At 43.0% G+C, this 24,414-nt stretch overlaps 1 protein-coding gene across 2 annotated transcripts in view; it reads left to right on the top strand.

Annotated features, from left to right (window-relative positions):
* bbs9 (Bardet-Biedl syndrome 9) overlaps positions 1-24,414 on the top strand; it is a 165,174-nt gene that overhangs the window by 93,009 nt on the left and 47,751 nt on the right. For both annotated transcript variants that reach the window (XM_080471039.1, XM_080471038.1), the window contains 3 exons: positions 5,987-6,169; positions 15,626-15,875; positions 22,716-22,826. In XM_080471039.1, coding sequence (XP_080327165.1) covers positions 5,987-6,169; positions 15,626-15,875; positions 22,716-22,826 — 544 coding nt within the window. The remainder of the gene's footprint in view (positions 1-5,986; positions 6,170-15,625; positions 15,876-22,715; positions 22,827-24,414) is intronic.

The following is a 24,414-nucleotide window of genomic DNA, read 5'->3' as shown; positions in this document are numbered from 1 at the left end:
GTGTGTGTGTGTGTGTGTGTTTAAGACATCCAGACTGAGTATTCTGAGCTTGTGTATGTAACTGTATCCATTTGTGTGTGTATCTATTAGTCATCCTGCATGAGGAAATGGAGTGTGTGTTTCCAGCCGTCGTTCTAATTTGCTCTTTAATTAGGACACGGAAACCCTGGGCCTGAACACACACACACACACTCACACACACACACACACACACACACACACACACACACACACACACACACACACACACACACACACACACACACACACACACACACACACACACACACACACACACACACATTTGACCCTTACTTGAACCTTTTTTTTAAAAGTTTTCTTTACTACTTTGGCTCCAACTTCTCTGCTTCTCTTTTTCTGTTTTCCCATCAGGCTTTACTGTCAGATCTTTATGTCTGGCTTCTCCTTTCTCATATAAAAGTATGTAAACATTTTCTTTCTGTCCTTCTCACTCTCTACATCTTATTTTTTTCATCATCGTAGGAAGAATATACCCTGCCACATTGCTTTCTGATGTCACTTTCCACAAACACAGATCAGTATGAGACTGACATCTCTTGTGTTTTGTCTTTTTTAATGCGTCTCCATTGGAGAACATGCACTCTGAGCTTCTCCACCGCTTGTTGTGGCTAACTGAGCAGGGAACATCTAATCTGTTGGCTCACACAGAAACACACACAACACAACGAGCTTTGTTTCACACTGGGCTCATTTTCAACTTCAAATATTCTTTACCTCAAGTACAGATAGTGTACTGTGACATTTTGTGATCATTTGGTTCTTTATTGATCCAACCTTTTCAAAGACTTAATTTAAAAGACACTGTACTTTGTGTGTCTGAAACGTTTTTACACCCTCCTGGATCACAAGAAACAATCCACATGCTACTGTAAGGTGTGTGTGAGTGTTTTCTGTTGCAAACGACTCCCAAGTAGGATTTTAAAGGGAAATACAGGTTAACAGGGCCGTGGTGGGCTCCCCCTCCAGGTCTGGGTGGGAACCTGGCCCAGTCGGCCCGGGAGCTCTGGACCAGTTGTCAATGGAGGTGGGTTAGTGAGGAGGGGCGCAAGTGTTTGTGCGTCAGAAGAGTATTATAAAGTGAGTGAGATTTTATTATTTTTTCTAAATGTATAAAGATAATGATTCCACTAACTTTAAAACTACACTCTAGATTGTCTTTAGAAGGTGATGGGTAAAGGCTGGTCACAAAGCAGCACCTTGTCATTGAGATGTAAACCAGCTTTTAAAGGGCAGGATGCCGCAGAATGTCCCTCTTATGTGTCCTGAATAGAGTCCAGGCTTTATTGCAGACATGTCAGGAGCTTGTGACCCCGGCATTAAACTGTAGGTTGTTTAAGGTCACCGCTAGTTCACTGACATACCACTTAAAGCCTGTGTGTGTGTGTGTGTGTGTGTGTGTGTGTGTGTGTGTGTGTGTGTGTGTGCGTGTGTGCGTGTGTGCGTGTGTGCGTGTGTGCGTGTGTGCGTGTGTGCGTGTGTGCGTGCGTGCGTGCGTGCGTGCGTGCGTGCGTGCGTGCGTGTGTTTGATAACATGGATGCACAAGATGTTTTGTACAGAATACACTTTAAGAGATGCTTTCTAATGTGAGAAAATTCTCCCCGCCAGCATACATGTGACATGCGTGTGTTTTTACATCTGAAGTTTGTGTTAAACTAAATGTGTCTTTGTGTTCTCTCAGCTGGCATCAATCAGTGTGTGTGTGTGTGTGTGCATGTGTGTGTGCGTGCGTGTGTGTGTGCTGCCAACAATGGAGCCCTTCACTGGACCCGGAGTCTTTTATCAATATGCACACAGATTCACAGTGTTTGGGGTTTTTTGGCTCGTGCGTGTAGTTGTAGAAGGATGAAGTGTGTTGTGTGTTCAAAATCCTTCATGTGGGAACCAGTGAATCATATACCGGGACAACGTGAAGCAGGGGTGTCAAACGTGAGGCCTGTGGGCCAAATCTGACCCGCAAGAGGCTCCGATCCGAACAAACTACCAAGACAATTGTGACACGACACTGAGACCCGAGCTCCGATATCTGGTGGGTTTGTAAAAACACCCATAATGCAACAGCTAAGGAAGAAGTTTTTTGGGGACATTTCACTGTATTTTACTCCAGGTTTCATTAAAATCTGCTTCTTGTTGAGATTGTAGTCATTTCCTCTTGTGATTTTCATCCCGTACTGTTTGCTCGGCACTACAACAAAGAAAAACTCCCCACTCCAGATGAAACTGGGCTGAATGTGGCCTAAAATGTGTTCGACAGCTCCGGTGTAAAGAAAGTTATCAGTTTGGCAGGAGATGAGAACAGACAAGCATATCAACCTTATGTGAAGCTGATTTTTTTTAAAAAAGCTCTGTAAATACTTTTAATAAAGAATATTATATGCGTGCTGAGAACTGGGATAATTTTCTCGGTATAAATGTGTTTAAATGATTATTTTCTACCTTACATACTGCTCTCTCCAGTTGTGGTCCAGCTCCAGTCCAGGTTCCCCTCTGGGCAGCCTGCCAGTCCGTCCGCAGGGAAACACCACGCACACTCATTCACACCAATCTGAGGTTATATCAGAGCACCTGGAATCCTAACTACTGCACCAACTTGCAGGAATAATAGTTCGATATACTTAGAATACAAATATAGTTATTTCCATTAAAGCTCATTTTAGACACTGATAAGCCTGTAAAGGCACAATTTGCTGAAAGCTAAACAGACCGGAGGAACTCCTCATGACGAAGAAGCCCTTCTTGGTGAGAGTAGACATGTTTCTGCCAACGAAAGAGAGGCTTGATTTTCTCTGGAATTTAGTGGAAATGAAAATCTGTGGCTCTAGATGTCAGCCACAGCAATCGGCCAGCAGCTGAAAAATGATCAATGGATTGGTGATAAATACGGTGTTGTGCACTCCCTGTGGTCGGCCAGTAAACACAGCTGAGCTGCACCTACCAACAAACACTTATTACCAGGGATGACGTCTGTCATCGAGCAGGTTCGCTTGCCCAGAGGATATTTGTGGCCTACCAGATGCCGTTTCTGACTGGATCTCTGTTCTTGGTGAGAATAATAGTCTTAACAGTCGCTCATCTCAGTTGGTCCACTCGGTGCTAAGTAGAGGTAAATTGTTGATTTTTCTTTTCCCGCAGAGCAAATAACTCTAACAACACTGCAGTGCTCATGGTCTCCACACTGTACAACTGGAAAGTGGAACAAAATAACCAGTCTAGCTTGATTGCTGTAAAATATGGACTTTGACTGAAACAATGACTTAATTTCTTTTGGACTGTTTCTCTTTGGCTGCAAACGGCCAGAACACATGTTGAACCAAGAGGTGCTGAATAGAACAGGGGGCTATCATCTGCCATGGTAAGAACACCAAAAGTTCTGGCCAATATTGCGGCCAAAGTCTGAGCTAGAGCAGCACTGGGTAGTTTCCCAGCTCTGCTCTAGATTCTTGAAAAAGTCTTTCATGTTTTCTTTAAAGCATTAAAATCTAATATTGACATCATCGGCGTAAACGAATCCTTGAGGTTCAAATAGGCCCTGTATCATTACGTATGAGGGTCCGGACGGAACATCTGGTGGATCTTTTGTGTTCATGATGTGTGTTAGCTGGTAGGTTTCCAGATGTAATACTACTGGTGACCTGTGGGGGCAGTGCTGTACAGTATAGTTGATGTGAGGAAAGACAACAGAAATAACGGTCCCTTTATTGAAAGACTGTACGAGTGTGTTCGTGGACAATACTTCACTTGGGCATCGGGACGAAGACGCTCCAGACGTTATTTGAACAGTTTATAAAACTCGTCACTAACAAAGTTTTAAATGTAAGGCAACACAATACCTCCTCAGGACACAAATACCTTTTTCTTGCAGTTTTTGAGCCTTTAGAATCCTCGTTGGTCGGTGCTGTCCATCAAAGACAGTCCTGGACCTCATGTTTGGAAATGGATTGTCAGTGTGTGTGTGGGCAATACATTTTGGTTTCCATAGAAAAGGCCATTCATACACTTGTGTTTGGAGATGTGTATTGCAGATTTACTACGTGTGTACATTTGGCACAGTGTGTGTCATAGTGGCAGGGAGTACCTCGTGAACCCATGAAAGGCTGGTGAACTGGTGGTGGTCTGGTGTGGTGACCACAGCAATGCCCCACAGGTCCAATTCTTCACACCCTGACTGTAAGACATGTTGATTGGTTCAGTCCTGATCAAGAATGAACAGGTTGTTCTCTTGGTCAGTCCAACACAAACAACAACAGTCCAACGCAAACAACAACAGTCCAACACAAACAACAACAGTCCAACACAAACAACAACAGTCCAACGCAAACAACAACAGTCCAACGCAAACAACAACAGTCCAACGCAAACAACAACAGTCCAACACAAACAACAACAGTCCAACACAAACAACAACAGTCCAACGCAAACAACAACAGTCCAACACAAACAACAACAGTCCAACATTATGCAACTGGGAAGAGGAACAGGAACTCAGCTTCTTACCTGGCAAAACTCTCGCCAAGGTGTGTGTGTGTGTGTGTGTGTGTGTGTGTGTGTGTGTGTGTGTGTGTGTGTGTGTGTGTGTGTGTGTGTGTGTGTGTGTGTGTGTGTGTGTGTGTGTGTGTGTGTGTGTGTGTGTGTGTGTGTGTGTGTGTGTGTGTGTGTGTGTGTGTGTGTACTTGCAGTGTGTGAGTGACATGGCACCCCCCGATGACCTGGTGAATGAATGAGAGATGGGTAGTTGTGTGGTTAACCTGGGAAGTGAACAGAGTTTTCTACTGGATGTTTACACTCTACAACTCTTAGAGGGAGTACTAGTACCTGTGTACCTGTGTACTTGTGTGTTTGTAGTTTAGTGTTACGCAAATCAAAACGGCTTACTTTGGCAATTGCTGCTTAGCCCTGGCACGCACGCACGCACGCACGCACGCACGCACGCACACACACACACACACACCTTCTCCGTCTTCCATCTCTGTTTTCACAGTATCAAATGTCAAGCGCTGAATCCATTTGTCAAACAAACTGCAGGCGTACGTTGGCACTCAGGCCTGCAGATCACTCATTTATCCGAATACACACTCGTCCATTAGTCCCAGATCTGCTTTCACCTCTTCTTTTTCTTCCTCCCTCCCTCCCTCTCTCGCTCTCTTCTTGTCTCATCCCTACTCTACATAACCTGTTTCCTCGTCCGGCTTGTCGTTTCTTGTTGTCTTCATTTTCATCTGTCATGCTCTGTCTTCATTTGTTCACGCCTCTTATCTCCACTCCTCTGTTGTTTCAATGATGGAGGGATGGAGGGATTGACCCCTTGCTGGAGGTCAGAGTTCACATAGCCCCACCACTCCTCCTTCACTTTCTGTTGTCCACAATGTGCTTTAGTAAACATTGGCGGGACAAAAGTCCCACTTATGCTGTTGCTGTTTCATCTTGTCATCATGTCACAGCCAATAGTATCACTTCATTGGAATTCTTCAGAATCCTGCAGTTTTTCTAGTGAACGGCCCCAAAACCCGAGGGACTGAAGGTGAAGGACAAAACCTCTTTTTCAAGGAAATGCATTTAACTGACTTTTGCGTTCCTTTGGTTTTCAGATCTCTTTTCTGGAGGAGTTGATTTCACAAATGACAGTTTGGCTCCCTGAAATCACCAAAGTCCTATAGCCAGCCATACATCTTAACCTAGAAATGCTCTCTGGGTCACGCCAAGGGTGAATATGTTAGTGTAGAGTGCAGGGTTCATACCTTCATAAGAAAACCAACAACATCCTAACAGAGAAATCTCACCAGAGTTCAAAACAAATCCACCAAGTGTTATATCTCTAGAGTTTTTATCATACATGACGGAGAATACACATTTGTAAGGTGAAATGGTCACAGATAATATGAATATATAAAAAGAATTGCACTGCAGTTGTCCATGTCTTTGCTTGACTGTGTCTGTTCTCTGCTCCAGGTCATGGCTCTGGCGGAGGCGGCGGAGGAGAACCGAGCGCTCCTGGAGGAGGCCTTCGTCCGACTGCGCAGCGCCACACACCTGCTGGTTCTGCTGCTGTCGCTCTGGCAGGGCCTGACCCCCGACCAGACCGCCATCCTGGAGGCCACGCTGCTGCCTCTGCTGCAGGACACACCGCAGCTGGTACACACACACACACACACACACACACACACACACACACACACACACACACACACACACACACACACACAGGAGGCCATTAACGTGTCAGTGTCTGTCCATCCATCTGCAGCCGCTCAGTAAACACAGCCCCAGCTTAAACACACACACTGAAAACTTTTAAAATACATTAAGGACTTCTGGTCCCCAAGGAATACACACACACTCAATCACACACTCACTCTCCACCACTCAGCGCTCACCTGTCAGCTCCGTGTTAAGAGTATGTTCTGTGGTACCTGTTTATAATTTGAGCCATAAAACTGCACACACACACACACACAGGAGGTCAAGGTCATGATAAGCGTCGGCCTGAATGGATGGTGTATTGCTCTTTTATCAGCCTCTGACTCAGGCTTCAAACTGTGTGTGTGTGTGTGTGTGTGTGTGTGTGTGTGTGTGTGTGTGTGTGTGTGTGTGTGTGTGTGTGTGTGTGTGTGTGTGTGTGTGTGTGTGTGTGTGTGTGTGTGTGTGTGTGTGTGTGTGTGTGTGTGTGTGTGTGTGTGTGTGTGTGTGTTAGTTTTTCCATAGCCCTGATCAATCCTCTGAACCTCTCATTACCAGAAAGTCTATTTCCAGCCTTCTCTGACACACCGACATTACACACACACACACACACACACACACACACACACACACACACACACACACACACACATTAAATATTGTACAGTACACACACTGGTGGACAGAAATAGGCTGAGTAGGTCAGTTGATGAGCCTCGAGGGACGGTGTGTGTGTGTGTGTGTGTGTGTGTGTGTGTGTGTGTGTGTGTGTGTGTGTGTGTGTGTGTGTGTGTGTGTGTGTGTGTGTGTGTGTGTGTGTGTTATTTTAAATGGGATTATTGGCATTAAGTGAATTAGCAGTAATCAGGGTCATGTCCACAACATTACGGCAAACAGGTGGGCTGAGGAGCTATTTAGAGAAAACACAACACATTCTCCATCGCAGTACTGTGACTACAAACATAGAGAGGTGATGATGCAGTTTTCCTTTCACTTTTATTACCACTGGATATATTTGGACTGTGCTCGCCCGGGATAGTTCTTCTGCAGGGTACTATTCATGGCTACATAGTACTTGTAATATTTATTGATTTGAATGAAAAGGATGAAGCTTGGAATAGTTTTTGTCTTTTCACTCACAGAATTTCTACTAATAAGTCAAAAAGTGAACGGCGGCTGTCAGTTTGATTGAGATGTCCCAGGTTGAAACGATCACCTGCTTAGTGTGAGTGAATTCTTTGGATGTCAAAGTGGATGTGCCTCATCACACACTTCCTCTTGACCTTTGACCTTCTCTGTGACCACTCAGGTGGGGTCAATACAGGTGAGTGCGAGTCTCTCTGTTTGCTTTCAGAGAAATGAATCCCAAGAATGTCAGCAACATGAATGAAGTCACAGGGGAGAATAAAGAGACGAAGAGCTGGATTAACGGAAGCAAGAGAAGCGTTAAATGGATGAGGAGGTGGAGAGAGGGCAGGGGAGGAAAAGTTCAACTCCATTTTACAGTCACACACGTCCTTAAAGAGGCAGAACAAGAAAAGAAATGTCTGGAAAATAAATTAACCTGTTCCAGCCACTTTATCAACTCATGGAGGAAGACTTGGTCAAACCAGAGGAGAGACGACCAGCCAGACGCTTCAACCAGTCCTGAAGTGTGTTTTTGGATTGTTGTAAGAAAGCAGAGGACCCAGAGGAAACCCACACAGACATAAGGAGAACATGCAAACGCCACAGAGGACGGCCAGGCCAGCCCAGACTTGAACTGGGGATATTCTTGTTGTGAGCCAATTAGCTTAGGCTGCAATAAATCAACTAAACAACTGGGTATGAAAACACAGAGTCTCACAGAAGTAAATATAGGCTGAGGTTAACCAATCTGTCAAAAACTGCTTGTAAATATTGAGGAACAGCTTCAGAAAAATGCTACTCAAGGTAAAATAGTGAAGACTTTGGAGTTTCTACAGAACTTAATGGCAACTTGTTAAAATGCCTGCGGTTTCCAGTGCAGAATCACGTCTGTTCATAAAGTAGTGCTGCCGCAGGACCTGCAGCTCCTCAACATCTAATATTGACCTTTTGGAAATGTTTCTCCAGATTCACTGGACCATTTCATTTCATTCTGTCCAGAATCATCATTAGGATGTCAGATTGAGTCAGGAGACAGGATCGGTGTCCTGTGAGACACGTCTGCTTCATGGAACGTGGGAACTTTACATTATTCACCACAACACCAAGGGACATCAGACCTAAAGGACATCAAGTCACATTTGTTTGGACCATGTGATTGTCCATCCAAGAATCGTGAGCAGAATGAGGAGCGATACTTTCCACACACGTTTAGTCCAAACAAAATTAGTAATACTTGGATAAAGAAAAGTAGGAAATGAATTTGTGGCAACAGGAAATCTCATCTGGTTGTTTTTAACACCTTCATGTCTTCCTCATGCTTCCCTTCTTTTTTTCTCCTCCTCTCATTCCCTGTCCTTTCTGCATGTTTTCCTTTTCTTCATCTCGCTTCTTATCCTTTCTTTATCTCCCTTTAATGATTCACTCGTTCAATCATCCTTTTCATTTGCTTGTGTCTCTTTTGTCCTCACTTGTTCTTTTATCCTCTCCCAACATATTCTCCTTTCACACTCTCATCAGTGGGTTTTTTCTTTATTGTCCATCTTTTGTTTCTATAGTTGACGTCACTATCTTCACTAAGTGAAAACACACAACCTTCCTTGCATTCTGGGTGTCTGGTGGTCGGAGACACTGAGAACACAACTTTTTGAGAACAGCTCCCAAGAAGCTTTTTGAAAGCGTCACCGTGTAAACGGGAGAAAATGCAACTATTTTAAACGCTCTGGTTCTGTCTCCATGACGACGGGAGAGACGCTGCTACTGCTCATGTGCTCAACGACCGTAGTGTTCTTCTGCACATGCTCAGTAGATGGACAATAACAACAATGATTGCCTCCAGAGTGTCATATTGTTCTCTATACACATGTATGTGGCTTCATCACAAAATCAAACTGCAGCACCCACTAGTGGCCCAACATGTAAACTACATCATTTTCAGACTTCCTGCTGTGTCCATTGGAACAGACATCATTTTTAAAACGTTGCCATTCAAACGCAGAAACTTTTGTGAAATGAAAACGTGAATTCGATGTGTTGTCAGTTGGAACATTGTCGTGGAAACGGGGCCTTCTCTTACCCCTTCCTCAGTGTTTGCCCTCAACCCTCCAACCATTTTCATTGATGATGATTTTCCTCATACTTCCTAATGCCTTCCTCACGCTCCCCATTTCTTTTCTCCTTCTGACCCTTTTCTTGCCTGTCTGCTCTTCCATCTGTCAGTCAGCTTGTGAACCAAGTTGCTGACTGTGTCCGTCGAGATGCTATTTCTATATGACCTCCACATCCTCCAGTCCTCTCTTTACCTTACTATAGTCCAGCTTATGGCCGTTACGCCTGCTGCAGACCAGCTTCCAGCTCACGCTAAATCCTTCCCCACAGTACCTGAAGGTGTTTTCCCCAACTATACAAAACTGTTTTCAGTACTATCAAACATTTCTGTGCAAAAATGTTCCCAAGAGAATCGAGTTTTTAATTATATAAACTGTTGAAAATAATGTTTTAAATTAAAATTTTAAAATATAAAAAACCAAACTTCAATAACTTCTGCTTCTGCAAAGCCGAGTTCCGACGGAAACATTCCTGCTGATTGAATTTTTTCTTCTTTTGTTGTGAACATATTTCTACTGTTTACCTCGCCACTCTGTGACTAAAGATAAAACAGCTCCTCTTTGATGACGTTCCAGAGTTGTAAAATCCTATCCATGAGTATTGGAACCCACTGTGCCGTGTTTTGGCAACTGTGAAGCTTTCAAACCTTCCAGTCTTTTACTCCCGCTGGACTTCCTGGATCACATTTCATGTGATTCTGGTACCCGAAGCTAAACCCAACCACAACCTAGACCCTGCTTTAAAACAACGTCTGTCTGACATTGATCTGCACGCCCACCAAGTCCTAGTGTTTTACATTCCAAACCATACCTTCATCACAGTTTACTTCCCATAACCAAATACTTTCCTTAGCCTCTACTGTACCATAGTTCTCACTTGCCAGCTTAGTTGGGAAATTAAAAAAAATAACACAAAATGTTACGTCCCTGATAAACGTTCAACATTAAAGTCAGTCAACGTAAAGTCTGACTGTCTGTTCTACAATTTAAAATAATACTTTGGATGCTGGGAGGAAAACAGGTTACCTGCAGAAAATCCACACAGTAAGAAGAAAACATGCAAGCGGCTCACATGACGGCGCCAACCAATAACCAACAACCACTGAAAGGCCCATGAGTGGAAGTGAATCTCTGGATTATCGTCTCTCCCCTGAGTCGATAGTCTTCATTACTGTACCGTCATGCTATTGCACTAATAAAGTCAGGAACAATGAAGGTGATCTTAATGGCTATTGACGATACAGGATATTGATAATACGCTGCACAGGTGGGACATCTCATGTGTATCTTGATTTTATTTAATTATTTATTTATTTATTTATTTATTTATTTATTTATTTATTTATTTATTTATTTATTTATTTATTTATTTATCTATTTATTTATTTCGGACGAATGAACAATTTAAAATTAGATGAAACAAATGGAAAAGAAAAGGAGAAAAAAAATTCTAAAATAAATGAAAGAAGCCCATTTTGATATAAAACACTTTGACTCGTTCGAAGAGGGTTAGGAAGAAGCCTCGGATGATCAAGTCCTCCCCCCATTCTTCACCCATTGACAATTGCAAAATCCAAGAAAATAACTAAACGGGCAACACACAAGAAAACAAAAAACAAAAAACTACTCCAATCCAGCTATTTCCATTTCATTTATTGTTTATTTCATTCAATTAAAACAAAAAAATCCCAAGGAAAATATCTACATTTCAAACAAATATTTTGAATGACAGGGTTGCAGAGAGAAGTAAAACCGTATAATGTCTGCCGCCTACCAACACAAACCCATTGACAGTTGTAGTCAAGTAGTAAAGTTAAACCAGCTGTTTCACAGACATTTAACACAAAGTTTCACACTAAACAGCATTGTCGGATCTTTTTAGCAATAACGCTTTTAGACTTTTCTTAAAAATATAAATCGAATTAGTAGTTTTAATTTGATAATCAAGATCATTCCATAGACTGACTCCTTGGACTGAGATGCATCTTTCCTTTGGTTTTGTTCTAAACTTTGATTTTGAAAAACTTTCAATTCCTCTTAATTCATATCTACTTTCTTTCTTTTTGAATCTGTTTTGCAAGTTGTCTGGTAATATTTATTTTTTTTGGTGAGCTTACTACATAGTTTTGAGGAGGTTATATTCTACCAGTTCATTAAATTTTAATGTTTCTAGTTGTATAAATATTGGGTTTGTATGGGCCCTGTATCCACTTCCATTGTTGACTCGAATGGTGCGTTTCTGTAAAAGGAAAATTAGATCGATGTAAGTTTTACAAGCACTTCCCCACACTTCAATGCAATAGGTGATATATGGAACGATCAGTGAGTTATACAATAGAAACAAAAGCTCTTTTATCAAGAGATTCTTTGACCTTGTGTAAACAGCTATAGTTTGGGATATCTTTGTTTTAACATGCTCTATATGGGATTTCCATGTCAGCTGCTCATCAATCATGACACCTAAAAACTTAATATGAAGTGTCCTTTTGCTGTCTAATCTTTGTACAAACAATGCTGCAGCGATGTCTTTCTTTTTACAACTAAAAATCATAAGTTCAGTCTGTTTGCGTTAAACTATTTCATAATTTCCTGAAACTCATTCTCTACAATTTGTAGAACCTCATTTATATTTTCTCCGGAGTAAAATAAAGTGGTACCATCAGCAAACAAAATGCATTTTAGTAAATGAGAAGCAGACACCATATCATCCACATAGAGTAGAAACAGTAATGGTCCTAGGACCGATCCTTGGGGTACCCCACGAGCTATTCTACAGTTTTTGGATTGTATGTTGTTGATTTCACTAAACTGATTTCTGTCTGTTAAATAACTCATAATCCATTGATGTGCTACACCTCTTATACCATATTTATATAATCTATGCAATAAAATCTCATGGTCTAGTGTATCAAATGCTTTTTGAAGATCTACAAAGACGCTAACTAAAAAATGTTTTTTATCCATGGCATCAGTAATTTCCTCCACCTTTTCCATAATTTCTGTTGCAGTTGAATGATTAGAGCGAAAACCACGTTGGCTGTTACTTAAAACTTTATATTTATCAATAAATTCATTCAATCTGTTCACAAACAGTTTTTCTAAAATTGTTGAGAACTGTGGAAGTATTGACATAGGTCTGTAGTTCGAGAAATAACTTTTATTTCCTTTTTTTAAAAAGTGAAATAATTTGGGCTATTTTCATACGATCAGGAAATATCGTATCCCCTGAAGTAAAGTTACATATATATGTGAAAGGCTCAATAATAACATCTATGATTAGTTTTATCAGTGTCATATTCATATCTGTATAATCATTATAATCACGTGCTTTTAACATCTGTGAGATTTTCATTCTCCTTCATTTCTGTATTTTTCAAAGATATATCTTTTTTACATTTTTTAAAATTGTGTTATATTCATACTTTGTTTAATCTTGTCAACAAGACCATTCCACAAGACCAGCCCACAAATGGAAATACACATACTTACTTAAAGATACATGCTCATGGGTCCATGTTTCCATAGTTCCATACTTCCTCCATGCTGTTGCTCTCGTCCAAACCTCTGGGAGCCTTTTGCCATTTTAGGATTGTGATTGTCGGTAAGTAAGCATTTACAGTAATTGATTATATTTAAAGTTGATTCCACACATAAGTTCCACAGCAAAGGAAATTGGCTTCTCTGTAAAAGACTGGTCCTGTCTTTGTAATATACATTTCAGAATATGGATTTCACTCATTCGTTGAAGGGATTGTTATTGTGTGGATGATGTTTCCCCCAAAGACAGACTGTAGGACGTTGTTCTCACAGAGCCGTGACTCTGGCGTCTCCAATGACTTTCCCAGTCTTGATGAGGAAGTTAGGACTGAGGGATTTGCTCTCTGAACCTTTACCTCTCTCTTTGGGGGTCCCCCCAAGGTTGCGTGATGGGCTTGGGAATCTTTTATCCCTGGCTGTCTGTAGAATTTGCAATCACACCTGGGATTTCCCTCTTGTCAGATCTAATATTCCTCATGTAGTCTGTCGACTGTTGAAGGATCAGCAACTTTCAGGAGGTAATGAGGGAACAAAGAACTGTTGTAATGCTCGATATACTTTGTCAAATAGTGACACTGTTGGTAGACGTGTCACTGCAGTGCAGAAAACTTCTTCACCCTTTTGGTGGCTTTTTTTTAGAAACTCACAAAGATTGTCTTTGTCAACCAACAACAACCCCCAAAAAAACCTTTGCTTGTGTGTCTGTGTTCAACATTTACTGAAAAAGGCATCAACCTTCTAATACCAATAAATGTGCGCTAATCCAAAGACTTCCCTTCTCAAAAGGCAGCACATGTCCACCAACACAAACTCCCCCAGTGTTCAAAGATCAGTGAATAAAACAACCAGGCTCTTGTTTCTGGGCGAAGGAAACAAACCTCTCTCCTATTTCTACATTAGTGGGAACTTTGTCTTAATTTATCGCTCTGGCATCGATCCAAGGGGGCTCTGCTCCACCTTTTCTTTGCCTCCTTTCTTCTGGTTGCGGAGGATGAATGTCTGCCGTTCAGACGTTTAATTTTCCTCCGCAGCATGTGGAACGTATGTGTCAGTGAACGCGTGCGCCAGCGTGCCAAGTTCCCACAGTAACGTGCCGTCTCGCTCTTCCAAGTATTTGATAACCTGGTGAGGTATTGTGGTAAGAATAGGTCACCCGCCTTCATCTCTCGTCCTCCTCCTCTCTCATTTCTTCCCCTCCTACACGCCCCCCCTCCATCTCTTCTTTCTTTCATTCTTCTTTCTCTTCGCCTGTCCTGCGTCTTTCCACTCGTCTTGTTTTCTGTCTCTAATATCTGCCTTCCCGTCTGTCATCATCCCATCTCCTTGACCTTCTCCAACCCTCTCTCTCTCTCTCTCTCTCTCTCTCTCTCTCTCTCTCTCTCTGTATCTCTCTCTCTCTCTCTCTCTCTATCTCTCTGTCATCATCATTACAGGGTTGATTACCTGTCATTATGGCTCATTAGGGGCCTATCAGCATGGCGGCAGGCAGGGGAAGGAGTCTTGCGGGGGCTGGAGGGTAGGAGGGCATCTGTCAACACACCCCCACTCCTCCCTCACCCAACACACACACACACACACACACACACACACACACACACACACACACACACACACACACACACACACACACACACACACACACACACACACACACACACACACCACCTCTTCCCCCCAGTTAGCCACCCAAATCATCCTTTCAGGTGAATTATTACGTATTCGCAGGATGAGTTACGTAAAGTTCAAACTATCTCGATAAATAATGTGATCATAACATGTTTTCACTGCTGAGTGTGTTCACTTTTGATTTAGCAAGTTTTATTACTTTCTTCCTCTTATATGAATGTCAATAACATCATAAAAACTTCTTCTCTGTCTCTCTTCATGAATCCTTTTCTTTTCTGTCTTACTGCGTCTTCCAATGCTCTCTCCTGTCTAATCAGTTATTGTTTCTACTTTTTCTTCTTTTTATTTCCTCCTTTCTGTTCCATCCTTGTCTTTTATCTTTTCTCTTGCTTTATTCCCGTTAATTCAATTCAGTTTTATTTCTGTATTACCAAACACAACCCAGACATATCGAGGAGAGGCCTGCATGTTTAACTGACAGTCCACCAGTTTCTTTCTCTCAGCCTCTTTAAAAACCTGCTGGTTTGTCGAAGCGGTAATGGAAGTAGCAGATGGAGTCAAGCGAAATAGCTTTTGTTTTACTCTTCTTCTGTCTATAAATATGATCATTTCTGTATTCATCTGTTCTCATATCTGTGATTTGTGAGGTGATACTGGACCAGCAGCTGCTTGCAAGAAACAACATCTTAGAACTTGCGGACAATTTTTTTTTTCCACTCTTTTGTGAAACGAAACAGCGTTGAGTTTCAGCTTCTTGTCTGTGAAAAAATGCATCATTTACTCAACATATAATCACTTTCTATTGTAATTGGACACCAATGCTTCTGATCACACTGAGACCAAACTAATCATGTACACCAGTGAACACTAAATACGGTTCTTTTTTTATTGGGAAGATTGCACTATGTAAAGCTAGAAAAGACCTATAAGAAGATAAACCTCCTCGACATCGTATTCATCATTGTTTTTAAAACTGTAATACCTGACTCGTTCTACGTTTTCCCCCTGTGTTCAGGGCTGGGAGGAGAGCTGCGACGCCGCCGTCTCCCACCTCCTGCGCACCTGTTTGTCACGAAGCCCCAAGGACCAGGCCACTTCTCTGGCCCAGGCTGGAGGCCTGGTGCTGGGCCTTCCCCGGGACACGGCCCGCCTCAAGAAGCACATCACTCTGCTCTGCGATCGCATCGGCAAAGGAGGCCGGCTGACTCTGGCGTCTGAGGCCAACATCCAGGTCCCTGCTCAAGTCCACAATCTCGCTGCTCCTGGTGAGTGAGTGAGTGAGTGAGTGAGTGAGTGAGTGAGTGAGTGAGTGAGTGAGTGAGTGAGTGAGAGTGAGTGAGTGAGTGAGTTCTTTGTAGTTTTTGTTGTTGTTTTCATTTTACAACGCGTTTGTATCAAGAATCGAGTTCATTCAAAGAAATAGAAGGTCAGAAAAGCTCCGATGAGGTTCAGTAGTGCTGCGTTTTCCTCAGCTTGGTATTTGGACAGTGTTGGACAGTCTGAGCTGCTCCCTCGGTGCAGATTTAAGGCCTCAGCAGGCAGAAACATGAAGCCCATTCATAGTAAAGCTCACAGCCAGCACCGACTCTCATTAAATGCATCTGTACACACACTCCTGCAAAAGGAACAGCCACAGATATGCACACATGTGAAAAAGTAAAAAATACTGTGGACAGGCGCACACAAACACAGATACACAGTGCAGAACCTCTCATAAAAACATGGCACATGCACAATATAGAGACTTGTAAAATCATACGTATACATACTCTCTTTCACACGCAAACACACATCCTACGGATCATTTAGTCTCACCCAAGGTTTTGGAGATTTTTTTGGCAAGATCATCAATTACACTGAGTTGTTCTTTCAACTTGAACTGCTTCATTCAAATACACACAATCAGTCTTTTTATAGGAGTATATCGAATAGTGATTCTTATTTTGCATAGATCAGCCCCAGATTATGATTCCATAGTCTGTTTAAAGCTATGCACCATATATAACAAATTATTCCCAAATATATCATAAACAAGACACAAATGATGATAATAACTTAACAGTACAGTTTAAATTTACTATGTAAAACTGTAACACTTGAAATTGAAAGACACATGCAGCTGAGAAAATTACTGTTTTATTTAGAATTATGGATAATTAGTCGACTTTCTGCACCACTTTTTCCATTTCAGGGTCACAGGCTCCCTTCGTGAGCTTGACTGTGTGGACTCTTTTAAAAAGCATCTGAAGACTGCGCTTTTCAGAAAAGCTTTTAATTAAATGGCTCCTGGTGTTTTAAAGTCACATATCTTTTATTACCCACCGTGTGATGTTGCTGCTATTGTTTTAGTTTCACCTTGTTGTACAGCACTTTGTCATTTTATCTGTGAAAAGCGCTTTATAAATCAAATTTACTTACTTATTTACTACTTACAGGCTGCTCTACTCTACTCTACCCTACTCTACTCTACTCTACCCTACTCTACTCTACTCTACTCTACTCTACTCTACCCTACCCTACCCTACCCTACCCTACCCTACTCTACTCTACTCTACTCTACCCTACCCTACCCTACCCTACCCTACCCTACCCTACCCTACCCTACTCTACTCTACTCTACCCTACCCTACCCTACTCTACCCTACCCTACCCTACCCTACCCTACCCTACCCTACCCTACTCTACTCTACTCTACTCTACCCTACCCTACTCTACTCTACTCTACTCTACCCTACCCTACCCTACTCTACTCTACCCTACTCTACTCTACTGTGTGGACTGTTGTGCCAAAAAAACTTCAACTGGAACATCACTGAGATTTTGACAAATAAATTGTGTGTGTGTGTGTGTGTGTGTGTGTGTGTGTGTGTGTGTGTGTGTGTGTGTGTGTGTGTGTGTGTGTGTGTGTGTGTGTGTGTGTGTGTGTGTGTGTGTGTGTGTGTGTGTGTGTGTGTGTGTGTGTGTGTGTGTGTGTGTGTGTGTGTAAGAGAGAAAGGGACGATGAGTGTGTTTTTGTTTATATTTCCTCATCATGCGGTCTCTCCTTTCTGTTTTGGTCTGCTGCCAAAATCCACACAGATTGAGGCAACGCACACACACACACACACACACACACACACACACACACACACACACACACACACACACACACACACACACACACACACACGCACACACGTTCACTCCCAGATGCACGCATGCAGTGGTGTGTGTACTCTGCAGTAAACGGTGATTTGTTGGCCACCTCAGATGTTGCTGTTTTCCCACCAGTAAACACTCGTTGACATTTCCAACAACAGCGACAGCAAGTGTTTTCGTCCAAGACCACAGACACACACACACACACACACACACACACACACACACACACACACACACACACACACACACACACACACACACACACACACACACACCAGTGGGTTCTGCTGGTGTGTCGAGGTCTTCTTACCCCAAACACACATTGTTTGTCTGAATAAGTTATTTTTTTGCGCTGGAATGTTTTGGTTTTTTTTCATTTCTTTGCCAAACTGAAAGTCGCTTGGTTTCCACTCTTGAAGAGTTCAAGTTATCCTGCTCCTTCAACCTGCAGCTCATTGTGTCTGTTTATACTCAGTAATTTTGTGGCTGTTCGGTCTCCCGTTCACGCCGTATAATAATGTCTGCTCTGATGAAGAATTTTATTTTATTCTATTGTGAGTTTCCGTGTGTCCTCAGTTTTCCCTCTACTTTCCTCTTCTCCTATTGAAGTCTGAAGAGTCTCCTTATGTTCACATTACACACACACACACACACACACACACACACACACACACACACACACACACACACACACACACACACACACACACACACACACACACACACACACACACACACACACACACACACACACACACATTCTTACAGTGTGTGTGTTGCAGTTATTTTCACAGTGCTCCACTGGTAGCTGTGGTTTGGGGCCTGCATCTATTTTAGACTTAAAGAGAGGGGAGAAGATGGGCTGCATTGGTGTGCGTGAGCGTGCACATATACTGTATGTATGTACATGTGTGTGGGTTTAGAGGACACATGGAGGAAAATACATGCTGTATTATGTGTAAGTGTAGGTCATGTCTTGTGTGTAATCCTGATCAGCTGTCTTTGTTCTCTCTGTGGCGTTTCCTAATTGCAGAGTTCTCCTCCAGAGGGCTATGAATAAAACAGCAGAGTACTATTTTGGGGAAGAATGCACCGTTACCTGAAGTCGACCTTTAATTAGATCTGTAATATGTCGATATAGTTTGTATAGTTTTTCCATTTAGTATTTCCACCGTTAGAATTTTCTGTTCCCTTCATCCCCTCCTGTGGTTTAAGCATGTGAAATGCAGACAAAAGATACCAGGTGTTTGATTCACGCTTCCTGGCTTTTGATGTGTGTTTTCAAAAGCACTCCAGCGTCGGTGTGCAAATCTGTGGGTCCCAACATACTATATGTGTGCGCACAAACATGTGTGCACTGAGGGGGGATTGGAAAAGCGTAAAGCCCACAGCCAAATTGCTGGCGACCACAGCGGCGCAGTGTCACCCCCATCTTCAAACCACAGCCCAGAATAAAGCTGGAATGCGCTGGAGTCTCCGCTCTGCAGACCAAGACAGAGCTTGGTTTTCTCTGGAAGCAGCCTAACCCCTCAACCAGGCTGCTCGAACGCCTTCCAGAACTGTCCCCAAGCCGTCACAGACGCTCCTAACGGCCCCCACAAGTTTACAAAGTGGCTAGAATTTTTGTCACGCTGTCATCAAATCTTCCGACCCAAACCGTCTTCATTTATATCCAAACGGATCAACGGCACATGGTTTCCAGACGACACCCCGGCTACGACTGCAGGTGGAACCAAAACCTGCCATGCATGGAGCCTTCCCCACACCGCGTCACATCCAGCAGTTAAGATTAGATTATGCCAGAACCTCATGCTGATTTTCACAGGTGGAGGAGCCATTCTGCTTCTGAATAATCTGGCTTTAATGCCAGTGTATGAAAGGAGGAGTGCAGAGTCTACACTCTGATCTTCGTTCTGTGTCTCAACACTTTGTGGTCTGTAATTTGCACTGTTGTTTAGAGTGTTTTTTAAGCTACTAAAATTCAGTTTGATAATAGTTATTAAGTATTTCCTCAAAACTAGTGGAGTTACTTTACAAGTTACTGCACATTACATAAGAAAATGCTTCTTTTCTTATTGTTGTTTCACATGACACCATGTACATCATGTTAGATTCACTCATGTTCATTTGAAGTTCGTCACTTAATTTGAACAAAATGATCCGGCTTTCAAAAAAACCACCAACAGGCAGACAGTTCATGTGCAGGATGTTCCGTTTAACTCTTTACCCCCTTTACACAATGCTTTAAATTCTTCCACGGTGAATATCTGTCAAAAGATATTCAAAGATTCTAGAACCCTCATAAATTCCAGAAGCACCCACTTCGAAAGAAACCAGAAGAAATGTGAGTCACCAAATATAGTTGCTTTTCCCATAAAGGGTTAAAGTGTGTAAAAACTGATAAACCATCCATTATATAGACCCGATCACAGCCCAAAGACCCTGGAACTCGCCACAACGCTCAGCCAGAGAGCACAACACCCACCATTTACAAAGAACCAGGGAGACGGAGGAATGTGTGCCAGGTTTACTGTGTGTGTGTGTGTGTGTGTGTGTGTGTGTGTGTGTGTGTGTGTGTGTGTGTGTGTGTGTGTGTGTGTGTGTGTGTGTGTGTGTGTGTGTGTGTGTGTGTGTGTGTGTGTGTGTGTGTGTGTGTGTGTGTGTGTGTGTGTGTGTGTGTGTGTGTGTGTCTCTGCTTGAGGGTGATTTTGTTTCAAGAGTACGTTGCTCCAGTGGTGGGCTATTTCCTTACCTGATGTTGATATAAGGGTGAGGTTAAAATGTATGAGAACACACACACACACACACACACACACACACACACACACACACACACACACACACAGAGAAATCCACACATTCCTTCATGAAAGTGTAAGACAGCCTAGAAAAAAAAGTTGCCTTGAAAAACACCTGCCCAATTAAGAGCAAGGCATATCCCATTTCAAACAACTGTGTGTGTGTGTGTGTGTGTGTGTGTGTGTGTGTGTGTGTGTGTGTGTGTGTGTGTGTGTGTGTGTGTGTGTGTGTGTGTGTGTGTGTGTGTGTGTGTGTGTGTGTGTGTGTGTGTGTGTGTGTGTGTGTGTGTGTGTGTGTGAACAAGATTGGCTTTAAAAAAAATAAAAAGCCAGGATAAATATTAGGGAGGGTTTAGGATAATCTGTACACACACATACACACACAAGAGTAGACGCAGTGGGGGAGATGGAGACACACACATTCTCAGACACCTTAAGGTAGACATGATGGCAGACACACACACACACACACACACACACACACACACACACACACACACACACACACACACACACACACACACACACGCACGCGCGCCACAAAGCCACGATGTGCGCTTTGCACATTAACTGAAAGCACCATGAAACTGGACACAATCCTGAGGGAGCATAGGAAATGAGGAGGAAGGGAGGGATGAAAGGAGGAGAAAAAGAAGAAAGGATGCACGAGAACATGTGTGGGGGATCGAGAAGCAGAGCAGGACGGAAGAGACGGGACAAGACAAAGGACACCGGGAAGAAAGGAGGAAGGAAAGAGTCGGGGGGGGGGATGGAGACAGGATGGAGGAGGAGAAGAGGAGGAAGAGGAGACAGAGAGGGGAGACGAGGAATGAGGTGAGGGGGGTGAGGAGGAGACAGAGAGGTGAGGGGGGGTGAGGAGGAGACAGAGAGGAAGACAAGGCGTCCAATTCATCGGCCTCAGGAGCTCCTTAAATCCAGCCTGATCCTCGGGATTCAAGCTGGATTTGGTCACACACACACCATCACACCCTCACACATCCAGGTTTACACACACACACACACACACACACACACACACACACACACACACACACACACACACACACACACACACACACACACACACCACATGTTTAACTGTCCTGCACTCCATTTCTCCTCTGGATTACACTCAAACATTTCTCTGTAGTCTCAGACACGTGAAAGTAAAAGAAATGAGCTTATATATATGTGTAAGTGTCTGGAAGTCTCGGCGGGTTCACAATAATCCAAGCAAAAACAAAAAGAAACTAAATAGAAATGCGATGACAGGAATTTGGATCAATCTCAGACCGTCTCAGTCCAAGTATCTGCTGATTGCTGCCTTCAGACCTTCTCACACGTTATGCAGAGTTAATGCTTTTGCAGCTTAAAGGATCAGAGCCTCAGCAGAGAAACGTGGTAACACTTTAAGTCCAAATCTATCTGGAAGTATAATTTAGCTTTACAGTGCACACAGAAACTACAAAGCAACATTCAGCGTTTGGCACTGCACGCTTGTTAGTGCACGTCTTCCAGTGGAGGGAAAATGAAATGCTTTTCACTTTTAGATTTCCAGAAGCAGCAGCGCACGCCTTCCACAAGCTGAGGCTGGAGACGCTTCACTCACTGGGTTGTTGTTGGTCAATGAAAAAAAGAGTACTTTTTCACCATTAGTATATTTACAAAGCTTTAAAAAAACAAACAAACTTTAAAGTATTTAAATCCTTTGATATTAAAAAAAAAAAAAAAAAGGAATATTTATTGATGCATTATATAAATAATGAAGCAATTTAGGAGCACGACAATGAGTCTATTAACACTAAAACTAATTTATATATCATTCAGTACTTTTTGTTGCATCAGTTTTAAAAGGTTATGATATAAACTTTCCTCTGTGAAGCTTTAAAGGTCAGTGATAGAATTCTAGACTATGGGAAACAATTACCTTGATCAGCCATAACATTACAACCTGTATAATCCTATGTAATGGCTGCATTGTTTGGTTGTACATAAACAGGAGGGAGTTCACATCCAAATATTTGTCGTAACTCTTCATTTACGCTTTTACACCAAAAACCAGTAATTATTAGAAGCCACTGAAGACTTGTTGAGGAGCTTCTTCTATAAGAACAATGATGAATGGCTCTAAAGCTCTCAAAAACTGCTTGTCCACTCTTCCTCCAGGAGGCGTAGAGCCGATAGCAGAGGTTTCCGGTGACGTGGAGGAGCTGGAGTTTCCACGGGAGGCCACCAGGTTCATCAAGAAGAAACAGCCATCAAAGAAAGTCAAGAAAGGTAGGAGTGTAAAGTTTTGTCATAGCTGCTTATTTTTATTGTCAGCGTGGTCATCTTCTGTGCTCTCCCTCCTCTCCCTCCTCTGTGCCTTTATTTGGACCCCTCACTTTCACCTTGTCACATTGCCAAGTGGCCCGTATCAAACTACATCAGCCCGGCATTACATCCGCAGCATTGCTCCCAGCTTGTCACTAAATCCTGACCAGAGCCCCGACACTGATATCTGTTCACTGTGGCTCACACTCCTGTAATCCACCTCTATTTTCCCCTCGCTGCGCTGCGCCCTCGCTCATCTGTTATGTGTTCGTACCGCTCTGACTGCCGCTGGCTCAGTTCACATGGTTCAGATGGTCGTCAGCGCCGGGATGGACTCAAACGGAGAATGTGGTTCTGCAACGCAGGGTTTCTCAACGTGTAGCTGTGTGGTTTATTTCTCCTCTTTGGTAAAGACACCAGAAGTCAGGTCTAAATAACGACCTCAGTCCTCACTCCAGTGGACCGAGCCAACGTCAGACTGGCTTTGCTCTGATTTGCTGAAAACGGCAGGTACTACCTTAAAAAGCAGTCGGAGTGTCAAACGTCAGAGCCGGTCGTTGTCTCCGATCCGGCAGCAAGCCACCGAGCAAATGGGAACAACTAGAAGACGAAACACGACACTGAGACCTGAGCTGGCGCCGCCATGACAGGTAGCTACCTAGCATTAGCCTCAGAGCCACGCTCCCCGGGGACGTTTGTAAAAACTCCCAGAATGCAACAGCTGGAGGAGAAGACAGTTCACTCTATTTTTCACCAGAAAGTTTCATTAAAATTGGCTTTATGTTGAGGTTGATGTTCTGTGAACCCGTAGACCGGGGCTTTGTATGTCAGACTTGTTATGTACAATACGAGTCCGTTTAGGGAAGCAGGCGGTCCAGACAGGCGTGCAGTTACTGGTCGATGTTGTCTTTGTGTGTATATTAACTGGACCTGTAATGACGGGTGAAAGCATCCACTTCCAGTATGATTGTCTTCATTTGGTGACCTTTTTGGGCTTGACAGACGAACCATAGTTCCAACCTTTGGCCACAGCTCTGGGTCTGGAGCCGAGCCCAGCTGACTGAACAAAGCCAGGGTTCATCCTGGAGAGGTGGAAACACAGAGAAACACACAACCACACACACACTCAGTCACCAACTAACCTCACATGGACGTATGCAGGAGGAGAACATGCAAACTCCACACAGAATGGGACGGATCAGGGACAGCAGATAAACATGCAACATCCTTTCTTTTCATTACACTCTTATCAAATGGAGCAGAGTTGAATCCATTGCAATACTTTCCACAGTAGTCGTAGTTTTTCAGGGGCACCTGACCCACCGCCCTGCTCTGACAGCAGCTCAACCAAACTGTCTTTACCACCGTTTCACGACAACATTTTCAAGTGAAAACACTAAAGTTTCCCTGGTCGTGGGTTTCCGCACAACGAAGGAGCCATTTGTGATGTGTTCTTGGAAATATACAGAGTTTTTTCAGTGTAAACTCCAAACTCCATGTCTCAGGTAGATCACAAGAAGAGGATCACATCAAGGTGTGCTCTGTGAGGGAT

The sequence above is a fragment of the Lipophrys pholis genome (genome assembly GCF_963383615.2).
Source record: "Lipophrys pholis genome assembly, chromosome: 9".
In the NCBI taxonomy this organism is placed as follows: Eukaryota; Metazoa; Chordata; class Actinopteri; order Blenniiformes; family Blenniidae; genus Lipophrys; species Lipophrys pholis.
Note: the sequence above shows the minus strand (reverse complement) of the source record. Positions and strands in the feature narration are given on the sequence as shown.